Below are 17,037 nucleotides of genomic sequence, written 5' to 3' on the forward strand. Positions count from 1 at the left end.
TAAAATAGTCGTCTGCTGTGCCATCACCCTTGGACCAAAAATACTGGTTCAGCAAGTGATGATGTTAAGCTGAAGCCTGGCACACAAACAGGCGTTCAATGATTGTTTGTTGGGCCTCCCTGGTGGTGCACTGGTTAAGAATCCTCCTGCCAATTCAGGGGACACGGGTTCGAACCTTGGTCCGGGAAGATCCCACATGCCACGGAGCAACTAAGCCGGTATGCCACAACTACTGAGCTTCTGCTCAAGAGCCTGCGAGCCACAACTACCGAGCTGGTGTGCCACAACTACTGAAGCCCACTCGCCTAGAACCCATGCTCCGCAACAAGAGAAGCCACCTTAATGAGAGGCCTGCGCACTGCAATGAAGAGTTATCCCCCCGCTCGCTGCAACTAAAAAGAAAGCCCGTGTGCAGCAACGAAGACCCAAGGCAGCCAAAAATAAATAAATAAATAAACAAACAAATAAATATGATTGTTTGTTGAATAAATGAACAAATGAATGAATGCACGTTGAATGTGCCTGTGAATCTAAAACTAAGAAGCTTTGGTGTGCTCATTACAAAAGACCCTGTTTTATGGCATTTGAAACTCCAAACCTTAGAAATGAAATTACATAGAAGACTGTATCATCATCAGTGAGAATTAAATGGCCTCGACAAAATTACAGGCAAGGAAAATAAAGGCTCATTCATCAGTTGGTTTCTTCTGGCGATAGAAGGCTCCCCTGAGACTTTAGGAGGTTCATGTTTTTCATGACAGAGATTTGACTTTGGCAAAGCATGGCTATACTTTTAGGCTTGGATGAGAATATCCCCACATGTACTTTTTCCTCCCATTCCCGGCGAAGTACTTGCATGGGAGACCCAAACAAAAGGCTCCAGTGGTGGGAACAAGCAGGATGCCTTCTGGGCTCAGAGGGGAAAAGATGATATAAGTCAGTGGTTCTTGAATTCTGCTATACTTCAAAATCACTGGGGAACTTTGAAAAATCCCATGCCCAGGTAACTAAATTGGTGATTCCATAAATTACCAATGAAAGCAGAATCTCAAAGGCTAGAACTCAGGCATTGGTATTTTTTTCTAATTTCCCAGGAGATTCCAGCATATGATGTGTTAATTTTGTCTATAGCTCCTCTGCCAGCTACTGATTTTCAGGAATTTGGATCATCTCATTGAAAAGAACCTTACAACATCATTCACAAGTGCTTCGGTTAAGTTTCATTTAGGACATTTTCTTATGCTCGAGGGAGCCAGTAGTGTCTTTTGTGCAGTGAGTTACAATTCCCTACTTTATGACAGTGGTGTGCCTAAATTAATGATAGGGATTCTTAAATTGAAAAAATGACTGTCCAATAGAGGATAAGAAGCAATAAAAATTAAATTATATATATAAATTTTAGTGTTAAGTATAATTTCTTGCTTTATACATTTTAGATCATGTTCTTACTGAGAAAAAATTCACATAATATAAAGTTTGCCATTTTAACCATTTTAAAGTAGCTTTTAGTGTATTCACAATGTTGTGCAACCATCACCACTACCTAATTCAAGAACATTTCCATCACTTCGACATAAAACCCTATACCCATTACTAGTGACTCCCAATTTCCCTCCCCCTCATTCCCCAGCAACTACTAATCTACTTTCTATCTTAATGGATTTGTCAATTCTGGAAATTCTATTCAAATGGAATAATATAATATGTGGCCTTTTTTGTCTGGCTTTTTTCACTTAATAACATATTTTCAAGGTTGTAGCATGTATCAATATTTTATTTCTTTTTATGGCTGACGAATATTCTATTACATGATTATACTACATTTTGTGTATTATCCTCTCATCTGGTGATGAACACTTGGGTTGTTTCCACTTGTTTATTATTATGAATAATGAAGCTATGACTATAATTGTACAAGTTTTTATGTGAGCCTATGTTTTCAATTCTCTTGGGTACCTACCTAGGACCAGTATTGCTGGGTCATGTGGTAACTCTGTGTTTAACTTTTGAGGAATGATTAAACTGTTTTTCTACAGTGGCTGTATCAGTTTACATTCCTACTGGAGGCTCCAATTATTCCACATCTTCTTGCTTTATATTTTAATTATTTGATTATTATCTAGGATGTCCCTTACCTTAACCAAACAGAAAATAAATCTTACTAAATTTAATGCTAATTGTTTCTTTGACATCTCAAAACCGTGATATACAGAATACTTTTTTCTTGAATAATGAAACTATGGCAGTTCTGTTTCCTGAGTCAGTTATCCTGCAGGGCAGTAAGTACATGTCTTTGAGGTGATGCTCCTGTTTCCATCCTCCAGCAGGCTACCCTGTTGGAACTCGGGGCTGTTGGAGCTGCCTTGGTACATCCCCCCTCTAGCCAGAGAAAAGAACACCAAGGAAAATAGTGCCCACACCCTTCCACCCAAGAAGCCCTATTAGTAGGCACAACAGTTTTAAGAGAATTGATGGGAGAAGAGAGAAAAATCTTCGATCAGATAGGAAAGTATATGATCATTCTGTCCAAGAGAATTCAGTGAAATAATGTGAGAGCACTAAGTAAGCTAAATGCACCAGATAAATGCTGTGGAGAAGAAAGGAAAGATGATTGATTAGTGCCCCTGAATGTTCAAAACTAGGATTAATTATGTTCAGCTGCAGCTATTTAAGAAGAGAAGTAAATATATTTTATAATGAAAATGTTCCATGAAAACTTAACTAAAACAACAAAACAAGTTTTGGTGAAAAGATAAATGCTTAAATGCTAATAGAACTGCATGTACAGCTCTATGCACAACATTTCCTGACGTTGCCGTACAGATGAGCTCTCCATAGAGGCTGCATCCAGTTAAGTTCCCTGCCAGACCACATGTGCTGCAAATACTTTTCCAAGACACTGCAGAGTTCACTTGATTTGACATTCATCTTAAAGTAACTGGACATGTTTACTAAGCCTTTATTTTAGTCAACCTTACAATGTTTTAAATGCGCCAAGAATCCATTTTTAAAGCATACTAGAGTTTAATTTAAAATAATAAAAAAGAAAGAAATGAGTAGTTCAGGGGAGATCTTGTGAATTCTTGTTCCCAACTCTAAGCCATTAAGTGCCTAAGCAGAAGATTTTACAGCTGTGCCTTCTTCAATTCCACAGAGAACCATAAAGGAAATCAACTGTGAGGGTGAATTCCTTATATTCAATATTGTCCAATACAAAATACTTATTAAATTCTTTGCCAGTTTCCAACATTAAAGCGTTTTTTGCCAATAGTTTTATGAACTAAGTAGTTGCAGTTTCATAACCACTTGGCAATTCCATAGGTTAAAAAAAATAGCCTACCAGACTTTTTAAAAGATGTGTTCTTTGACACTATATTATCTATAAGGCAGTTACTTTTGACAAGAGTGATCAACTAGGAAGTTTACAGATTTCTTTTACCGTATTTTGACAGGCCAGCATCCATCAAGGACAAGACCTTTGGTGAAAGGGGGTGTAAGATGCTCTAAGGTAAAGGAATCACTGAATTCCTGAAGCTCTTCAAATAGAAAAGTGCTTTGGAAAGGACAGGTGTACTTAGGAGAAGGATGCGTGGCCTCAAAGCAGAGCTTCATAAAGGAGGACTCTTCATAAGGAAGCTGGGCAAGGGGTTCTTTCCCCTCCACCTAAGTGTTTACAAGCACTGTGCAAAACGCAGTGCCCCTCAGTCTAGAACCTGGTCCCTAGGAAGCCCCAGGAAATATTTAGGCTTTACAAAAAAATAAAAGGTAGCATTTTAGAAATACAGTTCAACCACTTGGCCCATTCCATTTATTTATTTATGAAGTTCATTTATCTATTCTATAAAATTGTTTTCTTTAGTATGTCTTTGCAAGTTTTCATTCTTAATCATATTAAGGACTACTGTTTTGTTTTCTTTCCTTTCCTTACTGTTTGTCTATGCTGCCCAACTCAAAAGGAAATTCTCAACTGGTTGTGTTCAGTTAGACTTTGGTCAGAGGGCAAGGTTGTCTCTTCACAAGGTGTTAAGTCCCCAGCCTCTCTGTTCAGGGGTGATAACAACTGGCCAGGACTGTTGACAGCAGTTGATCCACACGATGGACTGCAGTGGAGGTTGTACATTTAAGGGCAAATGGCTGCTGAGTGCCTTCCCCTCCACGACCTGGAGCTCTCGGAAGAAGGTTGTCCTTTCCTCCCAAAGACTCCTTTCCTTCCAGCCTTCCCCTCCCACTTCAATTGCTTCTCTTCTAACCCCCAACCCCCAAGCACATGTTGGGAACTTGTATGTGATTTCATTTGGCTTTTGTTTCTGCTTTGTCATGAGTTGAGGATAGACAAGCATGACTGGTGAGAGAACGGAGGGTAAGAAGGCAGATGACTATCTCAGTATGTAACAGCTGTTCGACGTCTGTGTACAGCCCAGGAAGATCATGTTCCTCCAAGGGGAGAGCCACTGGGCAGGAAAGCAGGCCCAGCCAATCTGGCTGACAAAATCAGACACGGTCACTGTCAAAGGTGATGTGCTGCAACCAGTGGCGCCTCCCAGCCCCTCTGATGCCCTCCCTCTGTCATCGTAGGTTTGAACATAACATCATTCCATTGACTTTTCAAAACTTGAATTTAGTAAAACTCTCTTCAGGATTTCTCAATAATAATTTCAGTAGGAATATCAGTTTAACTTATTCTTAGTTAGTTCTTATTACCAGTTTATAGCCCATCAGAAATGTGGGCAGGTTTAGCATTTAGATGTATCATTTCACACATATATTTAAAATATCTCTTAGTTCTCCAAGTGTTCATCGTGAACAATTATTGTACTCTTTTAAGGTCATAATTAATTCATATCCTTCCCACACCCTCCAGAATTTGGCTCAAAGGAGGTCACTCTTGATCTGCAGCTCTGCTAGGACTGATCAGAGGACCGAATAATGTGGAAAGCTAACTTTTCAGTGCTTACGTATAACTTTATTTCTCTACCTCAGTGGCTCTCAACCTGGGCTACCTATTGTTTAAAAAATCTCAATACCCAGGCTGCACCCCTGACAGATTGGGTCAAGCCTCTGGGAGTAGACCAAGGCATCAATATTTTCTTAAAACTCCCCAGTTGATCCCGATGTGCAGTCACAGTTAGGAAATGCTGCTTTTAGGGCTTGCCAGGTTACAGATTTCTGAGAGTTTAGTTAAGAGCACATCTGAGCTTGTCATCTTTCCTTTCTGGGAATTTATTGAGAAGCAGTAGAGAATTGTCTAACAAAAAAGCTACTATTTTTTTTTTTACTAGTGCTAAGAGTTTAGATGAAATCACAAGGATTTGTGTTTTAATCCCATCTCTGCAAACAACAACAATATAAACACAGGCAACTCACTTAACTTCTTGGAACCCCAGTTTCACCCATGTCTAAGTGGAAATAGTACCCACCTTCTAGAACTGTTAGCAGTATTAAAGGAGATTACATAAATATTCAACATGATGTAATAATATGTAGCATGATGTATGAAACATAGTAATGATAACAAAGTAAATAGGTCACTACAATCCTTATTTTCAACATGAAAGCTCCAAAGAGAGAATAAAAGTGAATCCCAAGGTTATTGTCAAGATTTCTGAATGCTGATCAGTGTTAACACATTAACATTTCTTCAGGATGTGGGACCACTTGAATGGAATACTCATTTCTCTTAGAATTACTTTAGGGCCAAAGGTGGTTTCTCTTGTCCATTGAAACATTCTTTTAAGAAATGTTTTTAAGAGTGTACTACTCTGTCTGTAGGTTTAGGCTAAAGAAACATCACAAGAGAGTAGGAAGTATTTCTAGTTTAGAAATGACTGTGTGTGGCTCATCAGAGAGGACCTGAGTGTATGGTAACCATTTATTGCCTTCATAGTGAAACACAAAACAAGTTTCTACTGGGATTTTCAGATGTAATAGACAGGTGCTCATTTTAGGTTAGGCCAGCACCTCTCAGACTTGGGAAACCTGAGCATGACTCAAAGAAACTGGACTTGAGGAAGGTTGAATGTCTTCAGCCACGGTGATAACAGCTGAAGCAGGAGGTGTCTGAGCAAGAGGGAAGCAGCCAGTTGTATTACAGTTCTTCTTGCCTCCAAAAGAGAAGTTAGCCACTTTCCCACACTCACTGTGACATATTCCATTTGCTAAGAAAAGTGGTTTATGTCATTCTTAAACACTGCTCTGAAGTTCTGATATATATTGAATTTGTTTATTATATCAATATATCAACAGCCTTCAGATATTTACTTTGGTTAATATTTTCCCCTATCCATCCTCCAAATTAATCCATCAGCTGGGTCCTCTGCCTCAGATTCTCTCACAAGGCTGCACTCAAAGTGCCAGCGAGGGCCGTGGTCTCATCCGAAGTCTGAAATGGGGAAGGATCGGCTTCCATGCTCACTTTCACGGTTGTTTCCCAGGACTCAGTTCTTGGAGGGTTGTTAGACTGAGGGCCTCAACGTCTTGCTGGTTGTGGACCAGAGGCCACCCTCCATTCTTTGCCCTGTGGTTCTCACTAACATGGCAGCTTGCTTCAGCAAAACCAGCAAGAGACTAAGTCAGCTAGCAAGACAGAAGTCACAATCTTTTGTAACCTAATCACAGATGTGACATCCCCTCAATGCTATCATATTCCATAGGTTCGAGGCAAGTTACTCAAGGGGAGGAAATATTCAAGGTTGTGGATAGGGATCCTTCAAAGAGGATTCAGTGAGGCAGGGATCCTTCAAGGAGGTTTCAAGTAGGCAGGGATCCTGGGGCCATCTGAGAGGCTGTCTGCTACAGCACCTAGCAGCACATACCCAGCCCTAAAAGAAAGAAGGAAGGAAGGAGAGAAGGAGGGTGCAAGGAAGGAGAAAGAAAGGAGGAAGATAGGGAAAGGAAGGCAGGCAATGAAAGACAGACATTAAAAAAGACAAAAAAGTAGCTTTGCTGCACTGCGCCTACATCGGGATTCCTCTGTGGGAACGTATTTCATCACATGAGCACCACAACCATGAATTTCCTATTTCTTATTTAGAATGCAGGATAATATGGGGCTTTCTATATATCTGGAGTTAAAAGGAAACAGAATAAACAAGAATAGTAAGTTTAAGCAAGCGAAATGTGTTTCAAATTAATTCTTTTTAAGTTTTTTTTCCCCCAGCTAGCAAAGTATTTTTTTTTCCCCTTCATGTTCCAAGTTTTCAGATTAGGTTTATTATTCTTGCCATTATGTGGCAGGCTTATTGCACAGGGAATATAGGAACCTGGATGGTGTTTGCCTTTGGTGTTCTCTGGTGGTTTGGGCTCCAATGCCAAAATTATGTTTTGATTCTGTAGATTGTTATTAGTGGTTGTATATGTCACTTAATTGTAAAAGTGAAGTTGTATAGTACCTTGGATCTCATCTATTCCAGCCTCTCTATTGAGAAAACTGAGGTCCAAATGACTTGAGAAGCTCAAGGCTAAGTAGTATCAGAGCTGGGACTACATCACAAAACTCTCAATTTGAAATCTGGTGTATTTCCTCTTCTCACAATCTGTGCAAAAAAACAGTCAGAATGTGCAATCCTCCCCTCAACCCTGCAGACATTAAAACATGTTAGTTGTGGTTTAAATGTGTCTTATTTAGCACTGATTTTCTGGAAGGATCTAAAAGATAATACTTCCAGTGCTTCGGCTAATCGAAAAAGGAACTTTTCCAGAAACTCTACTGTATAATAGATGCTTGCCTAAAGAAACATACACCTTTTTCATTTGTAATAGATCACACAGGCTCCAGTGCTTCAGTGCTCTGAGTGGGTTCATAAACATTGACCACAGTCTCCAAAATGGCCATGGAAGTCAGAAGAACAATGAAAATTGATATACAAAAATTGGTTTTACCTCAGACCTGCTGCACATTCATAGCTGCAGTTTTCATAGATGCAGAGGAGTTTGGCTAATATCCTAACACACAGGAGTCTTTCTCCACTTCCCAAATTAGAATTGACACGTGTATATATATGCACAAGTTGTTGAAAGTAGGTATCTATTTAATGATACCTATTTAGTGAGTTTACTGGCTGAATCTTTTAAAAGAATGCAAACATTAGCGACTTTTTATCAAACATCTGTAAAAAGAGAAAAGCCTCTGTGGTTCTCTGGGGCCCACCTGGTGCCAACGCAGCCATCCATGGTGGGCAGCTGCCACCATGCACATTGCTGGGCACACTTCAGGTGCCTGCCTAGGTTTCTCAGAAGTCAGGTGAGGACCCTCAGCCCATGTGCAGGTGCAGCCTAGAAGTTCAGTGGCATTAACACCTCCAGGGCAGCCCTCAACCGATGGGAGTTGGTGGATAAACGCCCTGGGCTCCCATCATTGTCGAGGACACAGGGAAGGCACACTCTTCACAGCTTCTCAGAGGGACCTCTGTGGGGTTGGACCCCCGTCAGCCACTATGGGCACGAGCCGAAGAGCATACACTTTGTTAGCTGTTTTCCCCTCCCCACGTCCCTCTTTCCCTTTCCTGGAGTCACCCTCCAAATAAACTAAACTACCTGGGCCCAAATCCTCATCTCTAGCTCTGGTTTCTTAAACAGGCCCCAAGAAATAATGTCGGAAATAAAGACAAAATTGTTTGTCCCTGGAATCGGGGCTGACAGAGAAATAACTGGCAACCAGCAGTTCTGTAGCTGTGACCCAGGCAAACAGCATTTCTAGAGGAAGTGGTTGTTCTTGACCGCTTTAAGTGTGTGTTTCATTAGGACCATCTGTTACCCTCCCGATATCATGTCTTGCCTTTTCTTTTTATTCTGCAGATTCTTCCGGGAAGCCTAAATTCACCAAGTGCCGTTCACCTGAACTAGAGACTTTTTCATGCCACTGGACAGATGGGGTTCATCACGGTTTACAGAGCCCAGGATCCATACAGCTGTTCTATATCAGAAGGTGCAGGCTTCATGCCTTTCTGACTTTTCTCTTCCACGGATTTTCTCATTAAAACGTATTGAGTCACATGCAGTGGTAGGAATGGAAATAATCTATTTTGATGACCTAAATTCATTCACCCATTCATTTATTCAAAAATATTAATTAAGCCCTTACTCTATGTTGGGTACTGTTTTAGGCCCTGGAGATACAGTAGTGATTACAAAAAGATAAAGTCCCTGGTCTCATGGAGATTTGTTTCCAGTGGGGGAAGACAGACAAACAAATTTTTTAATTAAAAAATTAAATGTCAGCTGGCAACATGATTAAGAAAAGTAAAGCCAGAAAGAATGTTAGCACTGTGTAAATATATGCATGTGCTTGAGAGTGTCTGAGGATGAGTGTGTGAAGGTATGAGTGAGCATGTTTGTGAGTGCAAGAATGTGTGTGAGTGTATAAAAGTGGGTACAAGTGTGACTGCATGAATGTGGGAAGGTGGGTGGGTATGCACGTGTGAATCTGTGTGAGAGTGTGGGGGGTGTGGTTGTGCATGAGTGTCTGTGTAAATGTGCGTGAGCATATGGAAGTGAACAAAGTGAATGTGCATGAGTGTGTGTGTATGTCAGGAGCTCGGGTGACATCTTAAATGAGGAGGTCATCGGAGGCCTCTCTGTGGTGCATTATATCGGAGACATAAATGAGGTGAGAGAGGCCATGTGAGTATCTGGGGGAAAGACTGTCCAGACAGAGGAAATTGCAAGTGCAAAGGCCCTGAGGCCAATGTGGCAGGTTGGAAGAAAGCAGGAGGCTGGATGGTATAAGGTGGAAGACAGGGAGAGTAATGGGGGAGAAGTCAGAAGGTTAGCAGGGCCAAACTGAGACGAGCCTTGCAGGCCATGGCACAGCCTACTTTCTCTGTGGTGGGAAGCCATAGGGGTTTTTTAAATTTTTTTAAAGATGTGTGTTTTAAAAGACTGGTTCCTAGGTAGAAAATAGACTGTGTCCCTGTTAAATTAGTTACATTCAGTGAGGGACTGTGATACTTCTCTTCCATTTTTACTGATGGTCCTGTAAAATAACAGGGGGAGAGTGAAACAAAGGTCTTTCAACATAATCACCACCCAAGTCGTTTATTTCTTACCCCTCATCTGTTTACTCTCAGGTTGTACCTTTTTGCTTTTAAAATTTTAGGCTCAAACACTCTATCAATCTCCTCTTTTCCACCCAACCCCCAGGGAAGGCCTAAGCCAAGATGCAAGATTAGTGGAGACCCCTGATCTGGTGGTGGTCATCTGTCCAAGGATGGTGCTGTCAATCCCCCAGAGGAGCGGGGAAAGGAAAGGTAGAGGCAGCAGGCAGTTAAGGGCATGAGCTCAGGGCCAACCATCTCGCGTTTCAGCCTGGCTCCAGCCCTCGCTCACAGAGTGATGCTGGGCAGATTAGTCAGTCTGTCAACAATTCAGCCACCTCATTTGCAAAACGGAGATAATAGACCTTGCCACATGGCTTCTTGTGAGGGTTCTATTAACTAATCCATGAAAACACTTATCGCGGTGCTTGGTGACAAGCATAGTAAGTACTGAATAAATGGTAGCTGCTATTCTTATTATTGGTAGCGTGATAATAATTTAAAATAATATAGAATTCTAATAGCTGGGCTACAAAAGTGATTTTTGATTCTTTACTGCTTATGATTATTGGTGTGCTATAAGACCATTTTTAATGCAGAGCTGGATGCTTAATTTGCAAATAAATACTTTGAATTAGCAACTAGGACTGGCCTTAGTCAGCTTCCAGGTGTGTGAGAGGTCTCTCAGATGTACCCCAAAGGGCACACAAAGATGAGATGGCTGGGCACCAAATGCACTTTTTTTCCCAGCACGGCTGATACTGCAGAGAGGTAGGGGCCAGTTGACAAAGCCGATTTGTATACATACATTTGGACAGGAAGCTAAAATGTCTGGTAACACTTTTGAATATCTTCTGAAATGATTGTTAAATGAAGAGAGATTTAGTAGGTTCAATTTTCATACTTCTGCTTCAGCAACTTAGAGCTCAATCAAAACAAAATAAGTTATTCATACTGGCACAATTAACTAAAATAAAGAAAGAAATAGCAGTTGGGCCCACTTTATGAAAACAGATTTTCACCACCCTAATATTCACCAACTTTGAACCTGAGCAAAAAGATCCAAAAGGATGCAGCCTTCACAAATATATATTTGTCCCTTACCCTCATCCATCAGGGCCACATACCTTTGCCTCCAGGCCTTCTCTGCACAGTCCAGGCTTTTCAGCATCCCTAGTCCAAACCCAGCCCTGTGCCAGTAGAGATGCCACTGAAAGTGTGATGAGGTGGGGGGAAAGTCTTGGATCTATTCAGAAAGATGTCATCAATTATTGTCCTAGTAGAGTTTGGGATCCCAGGGGAAGAAATTGTCACATTCTCAAACCCCCTAAGTACAACCTCATAATTAGGGCCTACCAAACTGGTAAAATCAGTGTTTTGTGTTTTCTCTATAAGCATTTAGCTATTTTGAATATCTTAGCCAAAATAACATGAAACCTTTCCGGTTTCTCTGGAAAGGGGAGAATTAAGGGAATTAGGAGTATCAGGCGTATACATTATCAGGACTGCACCAATTAGAGTACAAATGTGTTGCCTTCATGTTACCCACTTACACAAAGCGGAAAATACAAATGCATTTTCTGACTCTTGTCATTGTTTCTTAGAATTCAGTTCCCAGGCAACTCCTGGGACTATAGAGTCATGACTCCCCATCCCTGATACAGAGATGAAACTGTGACATGATGTCATCCAGAGCCGGAGCACCGGAGGCGGGGAGGAGAAGGAGGGGGCTGATGCACTCCCGGCCTGGCCTTGGTAGCTAAAGCACAAGGGAATCTAAACACGTCAGGCCCAGAGGATGGGCTCAGAGGCAGCTGGGGGAAGAGGCAGCCAATTCAGAACAGTCTGTGCCACCCTGTGATGGAGACCGTGCCCGATTCAGCCTCTGAGCTTGGCGGGGACTCAGCAAGAATGCAAATGACAGGCCTGGCAAAAAGAGCCTCTGGGAGCCTGTCAGCAGCATGTTCTGCTCTCAGCCTTTTGCCTGCAGGTGCCTCGTTTTCAAAGAAGTGGGCGTGTGAAGACTCAGTCTCAAAGATTCTCTCTCCCCCAACCCCACCAAACCCCCTCCCCAGATTACCCTGGCTTTTGAAAAGAAAGTTTCTTTGCCATGCAAGGTGGTGGGGGAAATTAGAAAGGAGAAAGAGCAGTTTTACTTTCTTTTCTTTTTTTAAGGAAAATGTTAAATTTTAAGCCTAAAACGCATGATCTGGAGATAATGAAAACAGTTGCCCTTAGAACATAAATGATGTTTTATTTTATTTTTTTATTTCTCTTCCAATTGGTTACCTTTAAGTGGAAAGTATTTCTTCTCCTCTTTATTCTGATTTTTATTGATAGGCTCTTGCTATAGTTCTCACCTGTATGTCACAAGCCAGTCTGGGAGCAAACCTAAAGCACTTAAGTGTAGGGAATAGCTTCCATAAACGGGCTTTGGTCATCTGTGGAGAAATTCAACCCAGTGAAGGCAGGCAATAGAGCATCTGTTTTGTGAGTCCATTTGTTGTTGTTTTTTGCGGTACGCAGGCCTCTCACTGCCGTGGCTTCTCCCGTTGCGGAGCACAGGCTCCGGACGCGCAGGCTCAGCGGCCATGGCTCACGGGCCCAGCCGCTCCGCGGCATGTGGGATCTTCCCGGACCAGGGCACGAACCCGTGTCCCCTGCATCGGCAGGCGGACTCTCAACCACTGCACGACCAGGGAAGCCCCCATTTGTTTTTTTTTTCCCTCTAAATTTAATAGTTTAAAAAGAAGTGTTAGATATGTATTTAAAATAAAATTCAACTTCAGTTAGTGAGGGAGGGGGTTGGGAGTTGTGTTTTGAACTAGCTCTTTTGGATCTATTGTGCTTAAGATAAGTGCTTTAAGTTGTTTGTTCCATGGAGCTAATGGGTAGGGGACAATCTAAACAGTGTTTTTCATGCAGTCCCCATGGGGACCAGGGTGCTGACAAGCCAAAGTTGAGAAACTGTGTGAAATACACAGAGCTAACCTCCCTATTACAAATCCAGACCTGCTAAGCACTAGAATGTTTTAATAGTAACTTTAATACTGTCAATTATGCTAAAGACATTAGATATGTCCTTTACTATTATATGGAAGCCTCATTTCCTGGGCAATCTCTTAAACCATTCTCTTTACTATACTCTTATTTTGTTTGAAAGCCAAGATAAAATAAACCATACCATAGTTCAATGACCCACCTATCGATACTTCTTTTTTATCTTTTTCCTATTCTAAACACATACACACAATACACACGATTCTTCTACCCTCTACCCACTTAATTTTCCCATCGGAGATGAATCTCCCTCTCATTCCAAGAGTATGCAGCTTTTGAGAATCTCAACCAGAAATTAAGCAACAGTTCACTGTCCATTTTAATCCCAAGTTCTTTCCAACAGCTGATGAGCAGCTGTCTTAAGGACCCCCTGATGTTACACAACTTTTCTCCTCGTGCCAAACTTGGGAAACAGCTGTAAAGAAGGAAACATGTGTCTTCTCCCAGCTCTTCATCCTGCCTTCCCACAGCCTGCAGGGTCCTTGTTGTCCCGTGATGCTCACAGACCTCCACAGTCTGGCCTGCCAGCCCCAAGCGCCTCAGCCGACACAAGGTTATTCTTACCCCCTTCTCCTTCCGCCACAGATTACCTGGCTTTATGTCTCCTTGACTTATAAACCTCCTTCTCGGCCGATAGCCTAGTGAAGAGTAAGTAAATAATCAATTACCCCACCTAAGTAGCAATTCTAATTTCAGAAAGTTTTTCCCAATTATTCCATTGCCTTCTGTTCCCTCTCTTCCTTTCCCTATTGCCATCTGTTAAACTTTTACCCATCTTCAAGATTGCTAAAAACACCACCTCCACCTTGAAGCCTTCCATGAACAGCCAGAGCAATCATTCCCTCTTCTAACTCCAGTGTGTACTACGGGTAAACACTTAGCCACACTGCTTTGTGATACAGTTTCTCAGTCATTCCCCTGAGGCAGGAGTAATTCACCTGAATCCCACATAATATCTGGCACAGTGTTTTATATATAATCAATGCTTATGAAATATCAGTATACTGAATAAAGGAGACAGAAAAAGAAAGTACTCGGATGGTAATTTCTGAGTTGTCTTCTAGCCTGAAGGTAGTGATCAAGTCTTATTAATCATTATAGCCACACAGTGCTAGTGCCAGCTATAATGCTTACATACTGCTTGCATTGGAGACACCCAATGATGGCTTGCTGAATTCACTCATTCAGTCAGGCAAGCAGATGGGAAATGGGAGGAGAGCTGTGTCACATTGTCTCACATGTTTGCTCAGTTCCTGCTGGGATGGACTTGAGTCTGAGCAATCTTTTGATTGCTCTGCATTTTTGTTAAGGTCCCCTTAGCAGCTGATCAGGGAATATCCTTTCCCCAAACTGACGTCCTCCCACAGTGAACTTCCTGGCATCTCTTTTTTCTTCAACACACATCCTGCTGTTGTTCTAAGTCATCTGGGTAAATGATGCTTTCTGTAGAGTGGGATAGAGGTGAATAACTCTATGGTAGAATTTAAATATGGAGATGTAGCTTTTCTGATTTCTTCAGTGTTCTCCTTGTGTCCATCTATCCTTCATGACTTGTTTTGTTTGTTCTTATCTGATCGAAGATATAGGAAAAGATGAACTTGTTCTTTGTAGAGAAACCAAAAAAGGAAGTGATAGGCAAACACATTGATTCAGTTCAGCCCATTTTTGTTTTCCTTTTTTTGATATTATAATTAAATGTCCATTTCTATTTACAAAATGGAGAAGAAAAATGCTTTCTCAGTTTGGAGAATTTTTTTGAATTTCTGGGTTCATGGCTTTTGTCTCTTTTATAAGTAGAGGGGAAAATCCTAGGACTTCCATGTTTCTTAAAGGTTACCTGGATGTCCAGCATGTTTGAAATGTTCCCATGGCTCTTCATGTAATTAAGGGAAAAAAATTAGGAGAATGGGAAGGAGTTCAAGGCAACAGGAAACCATCCCCCCCAAACAATGGACAGCTTTGGAGAGATGGACACAGGATGCAGCAGTTCAGAGTAGGGCGGTAGCCAGTTTTCCACCTAAGGGCCACCCAAATCTCCACGTCACAGCCTGCAGAATACCATCAGCGTGCTGCCTCGGTTTCTTCCACCATAAGTTGGGGGAATACCCAGGTTTAAAGACTCAGCTGTTCTCTGGGAATCTCTATAGTTTGGGGGTTGACTCTCTGCAGTATTTTAATAAAGGAACATTTTTAAATCTTTGTAAGCCTGAGTACCCTCATCTGCAGAATGGGGATAGTGAAGTACCTACCAATAAATCAGTTAATTTAGGAGCTGGCACATTATACTCAGTCAATGAAGGGATGCTTTTAGTATAGGCAGAAGTACCAAATGGCCTTCTATCGGTCTACAGACACTGATCATCAATCCCCAGATGTGCTACTTCTTGGAAATGGTGCCACTAAGATACTTGCTCATAACATAGTTGTGTCCCAGTTTATTGAATCTGACTGCCAAGCACCTTGCTTTGGCTTAAGCTATGGCGTGATTTGGGGGAACAACTCATCCTTTTTTACCCTCCATTTCAGGAGCACTCAAGAATGGACTCAAGAATGGAAAGAATGCCCCGATTATGTCTCTGCTGGAGAAAACAGCTGTTACTTTAATTCATCTTATACCTCCATTTGGATCCCCTACTGTATCAAGCTAACTAACAATGGTGATACTGTGGATCAGAAGTGTTTCTCTGTTGAGGAAATAGGTAAATCACAGGTTTGTGTTTTATTTGACATGGCTTTAGATTAAATAAGTGGGGAAGGCTGCAAAGTCCAAGTGTATGCAAATAGGAAGACTGTGTCATTGCACTCTGTAGAGGGATGAAGGTCTCCTTTACAGTGCATGAGATCAGCTGGTGAACAAGAGAGAAAGGGCAGAGGGAGCTTGGGCTGGCTCTCACATGAAAAAAATCTGGCAGTAAATGTTGTAAAGAAAAGAATAGGAGTCTTATGGAGTCTTTTCATTGAGAAGGTCTCTAAAGCTGGATTGTATTCTTGTGTGCCCCTGCAAGGGACAAACTCAATGCACTCTTAAGATTCCTTCTCTCCTAATGATTTGGTATGATTATTATATTCTGATCTACTGAAATACATTGGCCTTGATCTCTGTCATTGCTGTAATAAATGCCTAGATTTTCTTTACCACAAGGCATAATCATTCTGGAATTTTACATTGACAGAACAGCCAAAATCAGTTTAAAGACATGTTTATAAGATCTCAAAACAAACACTGGAGGTAATCAGCTCAATGAACGAAGTGAAAGATCCAAACAGCTTATCCCTTGCCCATCATGTGGACACAGGGGAAACGAAACAAAACAAACAACCGTAATTGGAATATTCATGTTTATACTATAATAGTATAAACAGCTAAATAGAAAGAATCAAAGAAGGACCATGAGTAGCTGACATTGGTGCCTCAAATCTATCCACAAAGCTCATTTGTTGCTTATAGGAATTCCTTGGAGCCTCTCTCAGATGTGTTGTTCTTGTGTGTGGTTTCCCAGGCATCAGCAGACTGGAAGAGACAGAGAGAGTGTGGGTAGAAGTTGCAGATGGAAACAAGTATATCTGATAGCCTGACTTTGAGGGAGAAGATTGAGAAAACTGTACCAAGCAGAAAAGAGAACCCAATTATACAGTTTAGAGGAACTACTCATACATATGCCCTAACGTCAATAGATGTAGCTGTCTAGTGGCTAAATGGGTAGCAGAAAGACTACTGTGTCAAGACCCATGTTCTAACCCTGACCCTGCCAAGAGCCAGCCCCACTCGTTTACCTGGCTGACTTTCACTGAGTGCCTGCCATGAGCTGGGCACTGTGCTGGGTGTGTTGGCTACAGAACGAGTAAGACGCAGTCAAGTAGGGAAATCAGGCAGGTCAACAAGTAATTGTGATACAGCACAATAGGTGCCGGACTCAAGGTGTGTGGAATGCACAGCAAGCCAAGG

At 41.6% G+C, this 17,037-nt stretch overlaps 1 protein-coding gene across 1 annotated transcript in view; it reads left to right on the forward strand.

Moving 5' to 3' along the window:
- Positions 1 to 17,037, forward strand: part of GHR (growth hormone receptor) — a 290,282-nt gene that overhangs the window by 247,759 nt on the left and 25,486 nt on the right. The window contains exons 4-5 of the mRNA XM_060091665.1: positions 8,794 to 8,923; positions 15,618 to 15,790. Of these exons, the coding sequence (XP_059947648.1) occupies positions 8,794 to 8,923; positions 15,618 to 15,790 (303 nt within the window). The remainder of the gene's footprint in view (positions 1 to 8,793; positions 8,924 to 15,617; positions 15,791 to 17,037) is intronic.

Source organism: Mesoplodon densirostris, chromosome 3, assembly GCF_025265405.1.
Source record: "Mesoplodon densirostris isolate mMesDen1 chromosome 3, mMesDen1 primary haplotype, whole genome shotgun sequence".
NCBI classification, from domain to species: domain Eukaryota; kingdom Metazoa; phylum Chordata; class Mammalia; order Artiodactyla; family Ziphiidae; genus Mesoplodon; species Mesoplodon densirostris.